General features: G+C 38.1%; 1 protein-coding gene across 1 annotated transcript in view; it reads left to right on the plus strand.

Annotated features, from left to right (window-relative positions):
* The first annotated feature begins 550 nt into the window (after positions 1 to 550).
* tmem104 (transmembrane protein 104) overlaps positions 551 to 19,240 on the plus strand; it is a 79,532-nt gene continuing 60,842 nt past the window's right edge. The window contains exons 1-6 of the mRNA XM_033971504.2: positions 551 to 826; positions 2,248 to 2,315; positions 4,128 to 4,249; positions 4,497 to 4,578; positions 7,011 to 7,104; positions 10,247 to 10,330. Coding sequence (XP_033827395.1) covers positions 2,271 to 2,315; positions 4,128 to 4,249; positions 4,497 to 4,578; positions 7,011 to 7,104; positions 10,247 to 10,330 — 427 coding nt within the window. The 5' untranslated portion in view covers positions 551 to 826; positions 2,248 to 2,270. The remainder of the gene's footprint in view (positions 827 to 2,247; positions 2,316 to 4,127; positions 4,250 to 4,496; positions 4,579 to 7,010; positions 7,105 to 10,246; positions 10,331 to 19,240) is intronic.

The raw sequence follows: 19,240 nt of genomic DNA on the forward strand, positions 1-19,240 counted from the left end.
TAGGAGTCGAACAAAGGGCTGTGCTTGCAAACCTTCTGTGTAATAAAATACTAAAACGTTTGGTTTATGTTGATCATTTCCTCATCTTTAAATAATTTCTGTTTTTATTAAATATCACCTCTGTGTGGTTTTATCATATAGTTATGTACTGTAGCCTGTTTTATGGCGTCCTCTAGTGTACAGGTGATATATATATTTTGTAAGAACTGAATAAAGTACTGAGCGCAGGTGCAGAAATCAGCTGACTTATGCACGTGTCATGTGACAGTAAAGACTCGTGCGTAAAGTAATCAGAAATAATATAACTGTAATCGAAACGTTTTCCGTCTGACCTTTCAAAATAAGTTCAATTGTATATTTTTCATCAAATGACTGTCCATCCAAGGCTCAACAAGACACGTAATATCTACTTATTTAATAATTTAGCATATGCGTATTGAGCGATTCAAAAATTAAAACTCAACACTGAAAAAAATTACCATTTTAATTTCCTTTGAGCTATTATATTGAAGGCGCCTGACCAGTGTTTCCGTTTTAACAGTTGTGCGACAGTTCTGAATCGGGTCAGCTGGTTGTTTGCAGTCATGGTTTAACTAGTGAAATTTTAAGCGGACTTTAGGGTGAATTCCCCTAATGGGCATGCATTTGAACGCTTAATTCCTGCGTTTTTGCTAACTTAACCCATCTTTTCGGGTTGATTGCGGTGAGACTAGCTAATGTTTTTAGCCTGTTAGCTTAATGTTAGCTGCTTCTCCTGGCTGTGAGGGTTAGAGGCAGCAGACAGCGTGGAGCATCCTCGTAGCACTCATTTTACACATTTACCGAGGTAAGTTTGTGCCAAAGTATTAGGCGTTTTGTTATTTATTTATTTTAAGTGAATCGTATAAGCCTGCAGTAACGCCACAGTGTTAAAAGATTGTTCTGTAATAGCAGTCCCAAAGATGCTAGCTAACCAACTTAGTTAACTGACAACAAATCAACAAATTATTTAAGGCCAGTTTATTTCATATCTCATAAGCATAACGTTAGTGACTACAGGGATGTTACTAAAATGATATTGAACTGAGCGACTTTACTTTTAGTGATACAAACCGAGTTAGTGTTGACATTAGTCTGCGTGTGATTCTCCTACCCTTATATTTAAACTTCTAATATTTTTTCTGTAAATAGGAAAACTGTTAAAGAAAACGCCTGAAAAATGGCTCAGGTATAACATCATTAACTCCACACAGACCTTGAGATCACATATATATCACCTAATTGCCACTGTCTGGACTATACACACTCTAAAAACATGCCATATATGCCAAACATGCCATAAAATGAGAAGTTTTCTTTCAAGCACAGAGCAGTATTAACAGTTCATTACAGAGCTATTACTTCACTGCAGTTTCTTATAGAGCTGTACAGGTAATCAAATTTGAATCCAGTTTAATCCAAATTGTTTTCAGTCACTTCTAATGGTAAATGATCAGATCGTATGTTGTGAATCAAGTGGTCTACAACCAATCCACTCACTGTGTACATGCACAGGGAAGTCTAAGTGCACCAAATGCAAATCGTCTCCGTCCACAAACCTGTCAGACCCCTCTTGTCCCAGTCTACGTGCAGTCATGCAGGCCACTGAACTGAATATGTGCAAATGGGGCTATAAGGTGTTTAGGTGCTTGTAGTATTTTAGCATAAGCACTAAAACTTTACAGCTATAATTACTAACGACAATAATTTAAAGTTAGTCCTTTTATGATCAAGATAGAGAATGAATTAATTCATGAATTAATCATTACATTTATATAGCCCCATTACAGTTCATTAATCATTCACTCCACACTCGGTGGTGATAAAATGCCGCTGTAGCCACAGCTGCTCTGGGGCAGACTGATAGAAGTGAAGCGGCCAATCTGCGCCACAGGCTCCTCTGATCACCACTAACACCACCACATTCATACTAGGCAATATGTGGGAAATGTCTTGCCTAAGGACACAGAAACACTTTTTGCCACTTGCACCCCAATAGCACCTGTATTCCCACAGTCTCCCATCCAAGTACTAACCAGGCCCTTGTTTAGCTTCTGAGATTTTACGACATCAGGCTTTGACAAGGCGGTATGACCATCAAGAAAACCACATAGAAATACTGATAGCTATTTACTTGTTTTAAATAAAACAAAATCATGATGGAAGAATACAAGGGAAAGTTTTTACTATATTACCTACTATTGATGAATGTATTCATGTTGTTTGTAGGGGATCACCAGTGCACCGCTGCCATGGCCGGAGGAATCACAGAGACCGGAGAGCCCTACTCTGCCTTTGTAAGGGTCCTCCATCTTCCTTTATACAGTTTAATAATATGACACCCTCCTCTGTGGCAGGATGCTATTGCTAATTCATGTAGCTTTTGTTCAGCTGACCTACTTTTTCCATTCCACTCTTTCAGCTTTTACTAACTTTTCTTGGCCTGCATACCTACACACTGATTTTCTTGAAGCAATTATAATAATAGAAAGAAAAAAAAAATGTTACGCATGTCATTATTAACAGAGTAATGCATTAAGAAAGTAGCACAGAATTCAAATATATACATTCAATGTGGGGAACTTCACTAGAGATTTATCCTGTCAAATTTAGCATTCATATTAACTTGGAGCAGTAGAACCAGGGGTAGTTGTTGTAGTAAAGAATTAATAATTCTGAAACTGAAGATCTGAAGAATCTATGGGTTAGGGTTTCCAAAAAAAATAAAAAAATAAAAAAATAGATAAAACTAGATATTCAACTATTAAACAAGTATCGATACCTTTTAAAACTGCACAATTAGGACACAATTAGACCTTTCTGAAAATGTTTTAGAAAGCTCAACAGAACTAGAACAAGACCACACATTTAAGGAACTAACATTTTTTTTCAAGAGTGTTTTATCATAATTGTTGTACCAAAATTGTGGCATCAAAGTTTTTCTTTTTTAAATTTGTATCAAAATCAAGTTTGAAATTTTTACTACTCCAATTCATCATCAAACTATTGTATCTGCAGAGTCTTTATGGGTAAGATAAGTTTCGATAAGTACCATAGGTTTGAAGAGGAAGCCTTCTGCTGACACATTCTCTTTAGGCCTCTTTATGATTGAGCTCTGATCAGCTGCTGTGTCAGCGACTGTTGACCGCAGAGTTTTACTTCTTAGATGCTTTTTTTCATACATAAACACTTTTTTTGTAAACTAAGAATGTCTAAATTATTATGTTCATTGGTTGTTAAGTCAGCCAGGTCACAGTATAAATGTAAGTTTCACATTCAAAAGTTTTATGTCATAAAGTTGATCACATAGTAGAGGAGGAGCTGATGTGTTAAAATGTGAATGGTAGAAAATGAAAGATTTCACTTGGTCAGTATAATCGTCATACTTTCTATACATCCCTTATAAAACAAATAATTTTACTACTTTTATATCACTAATCCATTGGCACCCATCAGGGCCCGATGGTTCTCCAGTTTGGTCTCTAAATAAAATTAATTCAAAACTCAATCTATGAATGTTTTTGGCCTCCTTTGGCTTAATAATTATTTTAGGATTACCTTATCTCTGGTTTGGAGATGTGTAAGGGTTTGCATTTATTCAGCTCTTCCATCTAATAGAATGACTCATTTTAGATTAGTGTTGTCAAGATGGTAATATTGCAAACTCAATTTTGATACTAAGGAATAGACTTGATACTCAATGCTGATTCTGATATCACAATAATAATAAAAAGCACTCTTTCGTCACAGTAGAATGTAATATTAAATCATATAACTCTTTTTTTATATTCCCATGTGGCCTTATATCTGTGTAACCCCTCAGTTGTCCAGGTAGGTTCCATAGTGGTCCATGGGTGTATACTAGTCTGTGTGGTCCTATACTTGTTCTGATAGAGTTCAAAATCATTCTAAAGCTATTCAGGAAAGGTTCATTTCTGTCCTGTCATGTGATTTTTTTGTATTGATACCTGCTCAAATCAGTATCTAGTTTAGATATTAGTTTTAGTATCCATTTAGTATCTGGTTTTTGGTACTTTTGATAACCCTACTGTAGATACATTCTGAGTTGTCTAATTTTCCTAATAAAATAACTTATATTTGTTTTACAGGTTGGGCTCATCTACATGTTCAACCTGATCGTAGGAACTGGAGCTCTGACGATGCCCAAAGCCTTCGCCATGGCTGGATGGGTGGTCAGCCTCACCCTCATCACATTTTTGGGATTCATGAGGTTAGTATCGCACACGGTTTCCAAATTATAAAGAATATGGTACCTCCACATAATCTACAAAATATTCTCTTTCCATGTTGAGCTTCAATGAAAAGTAACTGTACTGTTTAAAAGAATCATTTAAAGATTACACAGAGGCAAAACTCCAACAATTTGTAATAAACAAACACATATTCACATAAGAATTGTCTGTGCCACTGTAGTCTCAGAGTAATGGAATATATAAATAAATATGTCTCTTGTTCAGTTATATGACCACGACGTTTGTGATTGAGGCGATGGCGGCAGCAAACGCTCAGATCAGATGGAAGAGGAGAGAACAGGAGGAGGTGAGATCTTCTGTCTAACTTTTCAAACATGTCTGATCCTCCTGAAAACACCCACCAACCCCCTTTTACTGCCTAGAAAAGAGTTGATGAGAAATAAATATACTGAGAATGTACTGAGAAATAAATATACTGTATTATTGGCTACAGACAACACATGGTCTCATTCTGTCTCAAATGCTGCTCTTACAATATACTAGTATTGTCAGTAACGGTATCGAAAATCAGATGCTAAAACTAGCATTGAAACTATTCTATTTTGTTGTCTAATTAGAATATATTTATATATACATACATTCCATACATACATACATTTCCTAACATACAGTCTTCTTCACTGTGGCCACTTATACCTGTACATGACTCTGAGCTTTAAAATGTGAACGTCTGCAAAAGCAGTTTAAAACACCTGAATAATTCAACAAAAAGTCAATTCAACGTTGCATGTTTGACTTCCTCTCCGTTTGCCTTAGGAAACTCTCTATCGATCGAGCCATAAAGTCCTGTCTGTAATATTTGACTCCGTGAGCCTTTGTTTTATCGCCTTGTCTCACTACAATATAAACTCTATTTTTTTTTCATTTTCTCTCTTTGGGAGTTATGGGCCAGGGGACAAAAGCTTAGCCCTGATTCATAGCTCTGCTCTAAAGTCCGCAGCCGCTTCTGTTCTGAATAATGGACAAAGCGAGAGCAGAGCGGAAATGGCTGCGGCTGATGACTGGGGTAGTTTTCCTGAGTGAGGAGTTGCATTAGAAATAAAGAAGGTGGTTCACAATGATGCATGAAGTGTTTATAGAGAAAATACCAACGTTGTTTGTTTGGGCTCAGAGTAAAAGGGCCGGGCTATTAAGGACGAGAGGGAAATAAATGGAATATTTGATGCAGTAAGCTGTGACAAACTGAAGGTGCTCAGTTCAACGATACATGTGACTGCCCTCTACTGGCAATTCAGGGGAGAACTTTGTTGCTATGGAGCTCAACAGTGACCGTCTGCTCAGGTTCTGGAAGTCAATTTTCCATTTATTTTTACTAATATCCATTATACTGTTGTTTTAAGGCCAAAAATGCAATTTAAAATGCAAGAGTCTTCTAAAGTTTTTAATAACTTTGCAGTTTATAAAGTGTCAGAAACAGATTTTAAATAAAATTCCAAGTTTTGTTGTCATTGCTTACCATGTAGCTGATTATCCCCGAGCAAGCTTTTGGACTTCTTTTTAAACACACACACACACACACACACACACGCTGGGCTGCAGCTACTGATTATTTGAGTAGTGTAGAGGGCTATAAGCATTTAGTCGGTTAATCCTACAACAATGTTTTAGTTGATGTTTAGTTGCAAATTTTGTATGACTAATTTTTTTAGATCATAATAATTTATATGGGGAAACAGCAGAGAATGCATGGTGTGAGTTAGTCGATGAATTGGGAGTTTCTGAGCACATTTCTGTTTAAATAGTTGATTTAGCATGAACTCCTGCGCACTTGTAGTTTTGATAAGGGTCCAGGGATGGGATATAGTGTAATGATCTGATATTTAATGTTTAGTTCAAAGCTGACACCTTTTCTTGTTCTTGTAAGTGTTTGTGTGTTGTTGTTAATGTAACTACTTTTGTATGTGACACTTGGTTGCTATGCCGACAACTTGATGTAAAGGTCAGTTACTGGTTTGTTATGGAGACTGTCTCTAGTGAGTTGAGAGTTTGCTCTTGTTTTGGTGTTGGTTACGGCCTACAAAATAAAAAGAAAAAAAAGAAAAAAATAAATTAAACCACCAGAAGAATACTACTTGGATCGTTTTTACCACATGTTCTTTTAGTTTACTAATTGGGTAAACGGGATATGTCTTTAGTCGATTACAGCCCCAGGAGTTTACTAGTCAATCTGTTATTTCTTTTGTAAATTAAAGACTTTATCAAAGCATCATCAACCCAATCAAGGTCGAAATATGGTGACAAAGTGAGAGAGTTATTGATGAAAACCAGAAATTGTTTATAATTTTTTTTTACATTAATGTCACTGTTTTTGTGGTCTTTCCTTATCTTTATAGTCCAAACAACCTTTCTTTTGTTTTTTTTTTAGCGCTACTGTGACTGTTCGAATGACCTCAATTAAGCACAGAAATCTAAATTTTTGTTTAGTTATTTAGATGATTTAATGTAATTTGCAAACAACTAAATATTCTGTCTTTTAAAGGATCTTCATATATAGAAAACCTGCTATAACCCTATAGTTCCTTAGATATGTTCTGAAGTGCTAGGGCTTCCTGTATTTGTTAATCAGTCACTCAAACATCTTATTTATTTCTTCTATGTGCACTGTAAACTTCCTTAACATAAAAAACCCAAATTTAATCACAGTAATAATACAGATTGGCCCATTGTATATGTAGTTCAGTTCATGTCTGTACTAAACTACGGTGTGTTTCTTTGCAGACTGACGACAGTGACTCTACCTCAGATTATTCAGATGATGAAGTTATCACAAGAGGAAGATCAGAGCCTGAGACCAAACCCATCCTGTCCATCCGTGAGTGTGCTTGGCTTGTATCATTTCTATAACATGGCAGTACCAAGATGGCCACCGCAGATGTAGTTCATAACAGTAATAAGGAAAGTGCCTGAGGTTTCAATGCTGACAGTGTGATTTGCACTATATATTGACACTGAAGCAAAATTGCAATTTGAAAAGATCCACATTCTGTCTTTATATAGAAAAATCTTGTACTGGTAGTTTAAGTCCACATATGTATTCATAGGATTCTTGTTTTCGTTTATCAGCTCATATTTCAGTTTTCTCTCAAATGTTAATGCTGCTGCCTGCGGTTGTTTACAGTGTGCACTCTGAACAGAATCCTAATTTTAGATTGTTTTCCTGAAATCGCACATCCCTATTGTAAAATGTAGAAATTTGTCTCCTTATTCACATTATGAAAAATAAAACAAGAGCGAAGAAGTCTGCTTAAAGGGCCAATGTAAAGCTATCTATCTGATCTGATCTATGTTATAATGTTGTTTCCTCATCACAAACAGACCTGCAGTTGTTTGTGATGTTTTCTCCCAAAACACATCTCCAGATATGTTTTTGATAAGGTAGCAACATTATAACATGCCTTAGAGCTCACAAGAGTCAATTTTGCATATTTTTTTGCATAAGGTATGACCTTTTAAAGTCTAGTGTACATTTTTTATTTATTTTATTTTATCAGGAAGTCCCATTGAGATTGCAACTCATTTTCAAGGGGGTCCTGAGTACACAGTTAAAATTTAACAATTAATAAAATGGCTTGGCTAGTTTATTTGTATAGCACAATTCATACACAAAGTAAAATGCATAGTAAAATGTACATTGAATTATACTGTTGAGTTTTAGTTGATTTAAGAGTGTTCCATAAAAGAGGGGCAGAGAATCTTCCCTTGCTCTGTGTAGATTTGTGGTACTGCTACGTTCAGTCTTCCAGTCCCAGTCTCCCCTGAGAACTGGTATGGTAATGATGAGAACTGAATTGAATCAGGGAGGTGAGATACTGTGGAGGTTTTGCCAGTATAGCTTTGTAAATGAGGATATGGGTGTGTATAAGTCTGAGGGTCTGCAGTGAGGTCCAGCCAGCTCTGCTGTACAGAGCACAGTACTGAGTGTAATAACTGTCAAAAGTAATAAAAGGAAGTGTGCTGTAGTAAATGGTATCAGGATTTTTTAAGGTACTGTTTGCTGCGTGACCATAAATAATGTCCCCATAATCCAGGGAAGAAAAGACTACATTGAATTAATATTTTATGCTTTATTCCTGTAAAGAAAACCTATTTGAATTTTAAGTTTTTGTGAAATGTTGTCAATGTGTGTTTCAAAAGACCAAATACCGAGGTATTTATAGTGATGGACTTGCTCAGTGAGGTCACCATTTAAAGTACAGATAGGATTGTAGGAGCATGTGACAACATGAGATCTGGTAAAGTAAATAGTTTTAGTTTTTCCACAAATTTATGACCAGTTTTAGATTTATTAGTGACCTTTGAAAAATATCAAATGCATTTTGTAAATTGGTTAGGGCTTCCTGTGCAGTGGGTGCAATACAATACAAAATTGTGTCATCTGCATAAAAATGGGAAGTAAAATAGCAAGGTGAGGGGAAAATATTATTAATATACAAAGTAAAAAGTAATGAGTCAGTGAACCTTGGGGAACATCCTTTATTATTGACCATGGAGATGTGTATCGATCTGCCATTACTGGTTGTGATCTATTTGAAAAGTAAGTGAACTAATTTAGAGAAACCTTATCAAAACCAAGGGACACGAGTTTATTTAGGAGAATATTCACGTCTACAGTATCAAAGTCCTTTGAAAAGAGATGAACCAAACTCAGTCTCACACAATCATGCATTTTACTTATCCAAATAATAACGAGTTGTAGCCCTATTTTAAAAAAAAAAAATAGGATGAAAGATGGGATGAATTTATTTTATTAAATTGAAATAAAAATGTAGGAATGGTAAGGGTTGTAATGCAGATTAAATCCTGTGTGCCTGTTTAATGTCATTTATGCGTATGTTTCAAGACTACACAAATAAATATAAACAGGATAAAAAATATCCCCAAAGAAAATGTTTTTATAATTGTGTGATTGTAATGTTTCCTGGTTGCTCAGTTTCAAAGCAGACGAACTGTTGCTGTTGCTCCTGTTGTTTGCTAAGCAGCCCTCCAAATGACATAGAGATTTTATATCTTAAAGGTAACATGAGCCTCAGTCTACAGTATTTAAACGGGTATTAGCAAAGTAGTGAATCTTTGTTTTTCTTCTGTTAAACAAGCGACAGTCTTCACGATACATTCAAACCGCATTCATGGTATGTGGTGTGTTCTGTGGAGAGAATCCTAATTCATGGGTTTCAGCTTTCTGTTTATAGCTGCCATTTTGAGGACTTTGCATGATATGACGATCCAGATATAATTCATGTTTTTGAATGGTTAATTGCTTTATTTAATAATTTCTCTGAAACCCACGGATAGAACATGCCGTTGCTTCTCCTTTCCTGAATTGAACTTGTAATTCTAAATGCATGAATTTGAAGTGGTTTTGTTGCTTTATCCATCTGTTTATCATTTTCAAATTATTTAAGGATTTATATGGGATAACAGCTGAAAGAAAAAGTCAGTGAGTGAGTTAGCTGGAGATTAGGTATTTTTTAGTGTTTATATGTAGAAAAGCAAATTCAGCTTATGAATCACTAGATGTTTCCTAATACTTTTTCTTTTTTTAAATAGTTTTAAATGGTTGTTTTTGCATGAACTTTTTGCAGTTTGGGTCAGATACACACAAAGGACCTGTATTTACTCAACCAAGAATTTTAGACACAGCTCTAATACTTATTTAAATGAGTACGATTGTCAGTACTGGGAAAAAAAATCACAAACAGGATAAAACTGGACCTTTCAACCCACAATGGTGTTGATCTTATAAGACCAGTGTAATATTGAATACTTGAAATTATGCTGGTCCTATAAGTTAATGAATAAATCACTAAATCCAAGAGTGGCTTTCTTATTTCAATTACTTTAAACTAGGGTAGATGTTCTTTTTTTTTTTTTTTTTTTGCAGTGCTCTGATTAAAACGGTTTTGTCCATTTATCTCTGAGCCTCACCTCACATTCCCCTCTGCTCTCCCCCTCAGAGCGCTCCGGAGGTCATGCGGATCATTTCGACATCGTGGAGCGGGTCGAGATGGGGCAGATGGCTTCAATGTTTTTCAACAAAGGTAATCTACCAACCTCCTCCCTCATCGCCAACTCGCAAATCACATGACGCAGGACACACTGCAGCTACAGAGGTCATCTTTAAAGGGCTCATATTAAGCTATTTTCCGATGTTATAATGTTGTCTCCTCATCAAAAATGTACATGGAGTTGTGTTTTGTTTCATTCACACATGTTTAACACACATATCCTCCATATTTATTAGGTTGAGTTCTTCTCTCACTAGAATCATTTGGATTATTTCAGCCCTGGATTTGCCAATCTCTACTTAATAAATGGTAAAAGGTAGCTCTTAATGTGAAAACTACTACATGACATCACAAGGTGGAACAGAGCATTTTGAGCTTTGGAGATATAGACAGACTGATCAACCATGTTTCACTTAAACATGTGTGAATGAAGCAAAACACAACTCCACAACTATGTTTATGAAAAGGTAACAACATTACCACGGCTAAAAGCTCACAAGAATCCATTTTGTGTAATATAGGACCTTCAGTGCCTTATCTCCACAAAGACACCAGCGGAGAGCTAATTGAATGTTTGGATAAATTGGTTCTGGGTATTATCACCACTGTGAGGCCCCATTGAGGTGGTTAATGTCGCCGTCATTTTCTCCTTGAGCGCCGTGTACTTTCTCATGTGAGCGCTGTCTGCAGAAATTAAACCGATCTGAAACACGCAGCAGTGGCACAAAGCAATGATACAACCGATGCGTTTGTGTTGTACCTACATACCTATTTATTATGATCACAAATTTGTTAAAGGGCCATATTATGCTATTTTCTAACCTATGTTATAATGTGGTTTCCTCATCATATATCTGGAGTTGTGTTTTGTTTCATTCACACATTTAACACACAAACACTCCATATTTAGGATGAGTCCTGAATGGAAAACACTGTGTTCCACCTTGTGATGTCATTTGGTAATACAGGAAGTGCTCCACTGTGTTTTTAAACTCCACACACCTTCACTAGAATCATATGGGTAATTTCAGCCCTGGAATTGCCATTCTCTACTGAAAAGAAGCAAAAATGTAGCTGTTAACTTGAAAACTACCACTTCATGACATCATAAGGTGGAACAGAGCATTTTGAGCTTTGGAAATGTAGACAGACTAACAAAAAGGGTTACTCAAACATGTGTGAATGAAACAAAACACAACTGCAGGTATGTTTTTGATGAATTAACCACATTATAACATGGCTCAAAACTCACAAGTGCCAATTTTGTGTAATATAAGACCTTTAATGTGTTTTGAAATGTGAATTTGAATTACCAACTTTAAAGTGCAAAATACATTTGCTTTGTACAGTATTTTTTCTAGCTTGTTTAAACTATACTCCTGCTTTTATCAGTGACACTGCTTGTCCTTGGTCAACACAGATGCCCTACTGATTATGTCCACTAGATGTAGCACTTGCAATATGTTCCTATGGCTTGCACATATGTCTTCACCGAGGAAAGGGGGCCGACGAGGTAAAGGGGTAAAGAGAGGAGGAAATAAAAAGGACTGGAAACGTAAGCCTTAAAAAGGTCAAACAGTGAAATTGATCCTAGTGAAGGAAATGTGAAAGTGAAGCAATTAAGGAGCTGCCACATGCTCTGACGCTCTAGTCTACCCTCTACCTGTGTCCTCTCTTATATAGACAGAGCTGGTAGTGTTCTCGTGATATGTAAATTTCAAACTCGATTTCGATATTAAGGAACAGACTTGCTACCGATTCCGATATCATGATGATCATTTAAAAAACACTTAGAATGTCATTTTCAACACTAAATGGTAGTGCTTTCTTTTATATTCCCATGTGGCCTTATATCTGTGTAATCCCTCAGTTGTCCAGGTTGGTTCCATAGTGGTCCATGGGCGTATAATAGTCCATTTGTCTAATACTTGTTCTGATGCAGCTCAAGATCATCAATTCAGGAAAGGTTAATTTCTGTCCTGTGAATGTGACTTTTTCAGTATTGATACCTGCTCAAATGAGTATCTAGTTTTGATATTAGTTTTGGCATCTAGTATTTGATTTTCGATACTTTTGGCGACCCTACGACTGCTACAAATTTTGGTTGACGAAGACACCATCAACTGATTAATTGACTAAAGCTGTATATCCCTATGTACCTTCCACTGCCACATGCATTGACACTGAAGGAGAAGTCTGCCCTCCACCTGAGTTCTCCTTTTAATGTCCTCTGTCACGTGCACACAGGTGAGCCACGTGCGCATCCATCGATCCCTTATAAGGACGTGTCCCTCCTGCCCCCCCCCTCCCCCCTCCCCTCTGCTGTCCTGTGGGGCTGTTGGCTCCAATCACAAATGAATGAGATCGGCACGGCGCCCGATCACAGCTCCTCTATCTGCCCTCAGCTAGAGACACATGACCAAATATTACATCACAGTGCACCATTCCAGACTGAGCCAGGGCTGAAAATCCATTTATCTGTTAATTGGTTTCTTAAATGAGTCGGTTAATAACAATCGTGTCAAAAATAGTGACGAGAAAATCACATGGATTGATTTTGTTTTTTTACCTCACAATAGGCTGGTCAAACGGCAGAAAAATCAAGATTCTTATCGATTATTGTAGCGTTCTGATGTAAAGAAACACTTCAAATTTCTTCTGGTTGTTTATTTTCTGAACACAATAGAACCCTCATGTCTCTTTGTCAGCATATCAACCAAAAGTCATACACAAAAGCAGTTACAACAACAAAAACAACAACAACAACAACATGTAAACAGTTACAAGAACAACAAAAGGTGTCAACTGTGAACTAAACACAAAATATCAGATCATTACAATACTAACACTAATATCAAAACTAGATACTCATCCCTTTTCCTTGCTTTTTCTACTCATAAACATTTAATAATAAACGTTCTTTGAAGGTGAAATTAAATAAGTGGCATTTACACTCCATAAATTGAAAAAAAATAATCAAATAACAGTTGCATAATCTATGGTAAATAAACACATTCACCAGTGGGCAACATAGACTGTATATATAAATGGACATAGCTAACCTGCTAGCTATGTTTCAAATAGGTTGTGAGTATGGGTGTGCTTCAGGCTCCATTGACTCCAATTCACTTTGTATTGAAAAACTCTTGGTCCTCTCTCTGTTACTTCTACTGTCAGGCTCGTCATTTTGCTCTTAAAATGTTTGTATTAACCTGCTCTACATGATCCTGGTATTTTTATTTCGCTAATGTGTCTGTAAGTCAAGATATGGACATTAATAATAGAGAAATTAGGTGCCTTCCTCCCAGAAGTCGCTCCAGCTAGTGTTAGCAATAGGTTTGATCGTAACCAAAACCCCCCCCAAAAAACTCGTTCCAGCTTTCATGTATTGAACGATAAGTCGATATAGTAATGCAACTCTGTACTTACAATACTAAATACCTGAATCTCCTCTTTAGTCCTTATTTCTATCTATTTTGTGAAGGGACAGCACAGGCAGGATCCTTTAACTCACTCAGAACATCAGGGAAGCTGTGTTTCACCGCAGTCTATAGACCAATAATATTTTATTCATTTTAGCAGCCCCCCATCTGTCTTTAGTTAAAATGCAGGTTTTTGGTGTAAAACAGTGAGTTCTAGGATTGGGACTAAGACTGGGACTAGGACCGGGACTAGGACCGGGACTAGGACCGGGACTAGGACCGGGACTAGGACCGGGACTAGGACCGGGACTAGGACCGGGACTAGGACCGGGACTAGGACCGGGACTAGGACCGGGACTAGGACCGGGACTAGGACCGGGACTAGGACTAGAACTAAACCAGCTTTCTTGTATTGAACGATAAGTCAATATAGTAGTTATCGTGACAGGCCTAATTCCAGCTCCCACAGACGAATGCTGTCGTGTCCTAGGGCAAAACTTGACCCACCTCACCCCCCCAGTGTCTGTGTACATTGATGTGTGAATGGGTGAATGCTTCCTAGATGTGAAGCACTTTGAGTGACTTGAAGGTGGAAAAGAGCTATATAAAAACGTGACCATGTGTGACCATTTTCTTCTCACAATAATTGTAATATGGCATCCCTATATCCGAGAATTGAATTTAGTCTTGTGGGATTTATAAGTTTGATCTTACCTTGTCAATAATCCAAAATGCCTGTCTATTAATTCTCCCTGGAGTTTTTAAAGATAATTGTGTTCAAGACTAAATGGCCCATGACTCCATCGCGGTCTCAGGAGTAGTGACTTGATAATGTGTTGTCGCATGTTTCTAAACAGATGGGAGGGGTACAGTTTTCCTTGTTGCTTTTATGAGTTTTCGTAGATTGAAAGCCCTGAACGGTAAATAGCTTCAGTGTCCATCACGCTCCGTTAAAGTCCGAGAACATAAACGACTCCTCCTCTCTCAACGTCGCGCACGATAAAGCAACAAGGCTGAGGCTGCGAATACCTCCGGGCAGATGTGATACAGTTTAGTCAGGGCTTTTGTGGACAAAGTACAGAGGGAAGTTGTGTCTGCTTAGGGTCAGGGTGAGGGCTTAAAGGGAGACGGATCTTGTGTTACGAGAGTTCAAATATCTCTCGTAGCCCCCTAAAAAAAACAATAATACAAATAAAAATAAAATAATAATGTAATAAAATCCTTCAGGACCAGGACTAGGACCAGGACTAGGACTAGGACCTGGACAAGGACCTGGACAAGGACCTGGACAAGGACCTGGACAAGGACCTGGACAAGGACCTGGACAAGGACCTGGACAAGGACCTGGACCAAGACTAGGGCCAGAACCAGGACATGGGCATGGACCAGGACAAGGACCAGGACAAGGACCAGGACAAGGACCAGGACAAGGACCAGGACAAGGACAAGGACCAGGACCAGGACCAGGACCAGGACCAGGACAAGGACCAGGACAAGGACCAGGACAAGGACCAGGACAAGGACCAGGACAAGGACCAGGACAAGGACCAGGACAAGGACCAGGACAAGGACCAGGACAAGGACCAGGACAAGGACCAGGACAAGGACCAGGACAAGGACCAGGACAAGGACCAGGACAAGGACCAGGACAAGGACCAGGACAAGGACCAGGACCAGGACCAGGACAAGGACCAGGACAAGGACCAGGACAAGGACCAGGACAAGGACCAGGACAAGGACCAGGACAAGGACCAGGACAAGGACCAGGACAAGGACCAGGACAAGGACCAGGACAAGGACCAGGACAAGGACCAGGACAAGGACCAGGACAAGGACCAGGACAAGGACCAGGACAAATAAAATCAAAAAGTAGATACTAATGAATATTGTTAAAATGCAGATTGTTGTTGTAATACAGTGAGTTCTTGTGTCTAGGCACTAATAGAAATGATCAGGTTCCACATCTGTGCTTCTACCTTTTAGATATTTCAAGGAAAAGTACAAAGTAATTAAAAGGAAAATCTGTCTCTCGCCCCCATCTGGGAGTGTGACGTCATTACTCTCTACAGTCTGAAATCCTCCTATAGCCAGTAAACTGTCAGTCACACGATGAAGGTAATTTAGCTTTAAACTCCTTCTGCTGCTAATTAAACCCTCCTGCTGTGATGGAGACAGTTAGAGGACATCAGGACTCGGATTGGGCCAAGACTTAAGACCAGGACTAAAGACCAGGACTTAAGACCAGGACTAAAGACCAGGACTAAAGACCAGGACTAAAGACCAGGACTAAAGACCAGGACTAAAGACCAGGACTAAAGACCAGGACTAAAGACCAGGACTAAAGACCAGGACTAAAGACCAGGACTAAAGACCAGGACTAAAGACCAGGACTAAAGACCAGGACTAAAGACCAAGGACCAAGGACCAAGGACCAAGGACCAAGGACCAAGGACCAAGGACCAAGGACCAAGGACCAAGGACCAAGGACCAAGGACCAAGGACCAAGGACCAAGGACCAAGGACCAAGGACCAAGGACCAAGGACCAAGGACCAAGGACCAAGGACCAAGGACCAAGGACCAAGGACCAGACCGTGAGCAGGACTAGACCGGGACTAGGGCTAGACCGGGACTAGGGCTAGACAAGATCTTCTTTCAGAAAACACTCCTTGGGATGTCCTGTGGTAGTACAGAAAGTGCTCCACTGCGTTTTTAAACTCCACACAGATTCAATACAATGAACTGGATAATTTCAGCTCTGGAATTGCAAATCTCTACGGAACAAAAGGTAAAACTACCGCTACCACGCAACAGAGCATTTTGAGCTTTGAAGATGTAGACAGACTAATAATGCAGGGTTACTCAAACATGTGTGAATGAAACAAAACACAACCCAAGATGTTTTTTTTGATGGGTTAACAACATTATAACATGGCTTAAAGCTCACAAGAGTCAATTTAGTGTAATATAGGACCTTAAAGATGTGCATGTGTAACTTAATTTATCGATACACGCATTGTCAAGTCCTAGTCAGTTCTGGTCTAGCCTTATACTGGACCAGGACCACGTGAGACCACATTTGAACCAGAGCCATGATCCTTCACCAGCCTGACCCGGACTGTGACAGAAGCTGACCTCGGACTGAACTCTAAACTCGATTACAGAACTCCCAGAGGGCACAGCGCTGACCCAGTCCACTCTGAATCAGCGCTTTATCTCACTGTATGTTATGAGTTCTGTGACTTGTGGCTGTAGATCTTAATCACATACAAACAACAAATGTAATGTCCACAAAGTTTTCCTCATATTAATCTATCACAGTTTTCTATTCAGTTTTTATTTGGACTTAGTACACAAACAAACTTACTTTTCTTCCTCCAAAATCTGAAAGTCTAGTCCACACTGTCCTATTGGTTTGTTTCAGAAATTGTTAATTTCCATGACAACAGTACTATTTTTTGAATGCTGATAAATGTTGCCTTAAAGGGCCCGTATTGAGCTGTTTTCTGATCTGTGTTATAATGTTGTTTCCTCATCAAAAACATACCTGGAGATGTGTTTTGTTTCATTATTAACATTATTATTCACATTATTTACATATTAAACACACACTCCCTGCATGTTTTGACTTAATTCTTCTCTCAAAAAGTAATACAGGAAGTGTTCCACTATGTTTTTAAACTCCATACACCTTCACAATAATCATTTGGATAATTTCAGCCCTGGTATTGCCAGTCTCTACTGAACAAAAGAAAAAATTGCAGCTGTTAACACTTCATGACAACACAAGGTGAGCTTTGGAGATGTAGACAGGTTAATAATAAAGGATTCAAACATGTGTGAATGAAACAAAACACAACTTCAGGTATGTTTTTGAAGTGGTAACATTATAACGTGGCCTAAAGTTCACCAGTCAGTTTTGTGCAAAATAGGACCTTTTAAAATTAAAATGTCATCTTATTTATGAGAAACAATGTAGATGCAATTAGCACACACGTGAAACTACCCAAAAAGGACATGAGATGTGCAGTAATCCTGAATAAATGAGCACACATGTGAATAGGTGAAATATGTTGACTAGTGGAATATAGAGAAAATATCCAAAACAAAACCATGTATAAGCAAACATCTGTCCAATTATCCCATCACTGCATTCTGTGGTACGTGTTCCTTTGACTTGTCCTTTCTTCCTCCCACTCCCCTCTGCACCTCCCCTGAATACTAATTAACTCTGCCTTAACGAGAACCATCACCACTCTGAGGACGCCATCTTTTAATACTCCACTGGCTTTTACTTAAATGTCAAACTTATGCAACGAGAGCCCATGTGAAATGAACAGAGTTTAGCCCAAATATTACTCTAGTAAAAGTACTGTTACTTCAGAATAATATTACTATAAACTAGTAGAATTACAGTGTAAAGTAGCAGGCCAATAAATTAAGTAGGTAATTGAGTATTTGAAGAATGTACTACTCTGGACCAAACATATGGTTTATAATTTGAGGTTAAAGTTGTTTTTTTTCTTTTCTTTTTTTTTAAACCAGTAGATGTCAGATGTGAGACTTATTCCCCCTCCCTTTAGCTGGCCTTTGTTTCGGCTATAAACTGTATATAAAAATGGACATAGCTAACCTGTTAGTCGCCATCTTCCAAATGGAACAGCATGGGAATGCTTCTGGCTCCATTGACTCCAATTCACTTTCTATTGAACAACTGTTGCCGCTGTCTCTGTAACTGCTGTTGTCAGGCTCATTATTTTGGTCTTAAAATGTTTGTATTAACTCGCTCTTCATGATCCTAGTCTTTTTATTTTGCTATTGTGCTCATAAATAAAACATGAACATTAATTACAGACAAATCAGATGCCTTCTTTCCCCCGAGGTTGCTAGCCTTAGCACCAGGTTTGTTTGACAGCCTTACTAAGCGGGAAGGGACGTTACCTTCAACAGCCTCGCTCTGGATTAGCTCTTGCCTCTGTTTGCTATGATGCTCACGGTCGGAATTACAGATATGCAACTTGGCTCCAAATTTGACCCAAGTGCTAGGCCTAACTGCTAACCTCGCTGAGCCTCATTTGGAGCTGAACACTATGGGTGTCGCCACACTCTCAGTCCAGTTCTTTATACAGTCTATGGTTCAGGTTCACTTCCTCTCTCTGGTCTTCTGTCAGGCCAAAGCCAAATTTAAGGTGCAAGAAATAAAAGCTTTGTTCACACACAAACGTAATAGTTTTATAATAACTATACATAATTAGCTATAATAAAGAATGAGTTCATTCATAATGAACATAGTTTATTAAGAATGATTAGTAACTACTTAATTAAAACCCTAAACCCTGAAGTAGTTAATAAGCCTGAGTGATTCTTGTTAAACTGTTGCTTATCAAGAATCACTATCTTAAGGAGGACGCCTATTATACAAAATCAACTTTTCATAGCTTTTAATCATGTTATAGTTGTTTCTTCTTCTGATTTACCCTACCAAAGTTGTATTTGGTGTACTTTTGAGCAATCTTTAATCGC

Source organism: Periophthalmus magnuspinnatus, chromosome 8, assembly GCF_009829125.3.
Source record: "Periophthalmus magnuspinnatus isolate fPerMag1 chromosome 8, fPerMag1.2.pri, whole genome shotgun sequence".
Taxonomy (NCBI): domain Eukaryota; kingdom Metazoa; phylum Chordata; class Actinopteri; order Gobiiformes; family Gobiidae; genus Periophthalmus; species Periophthalmus magnuspinnatus.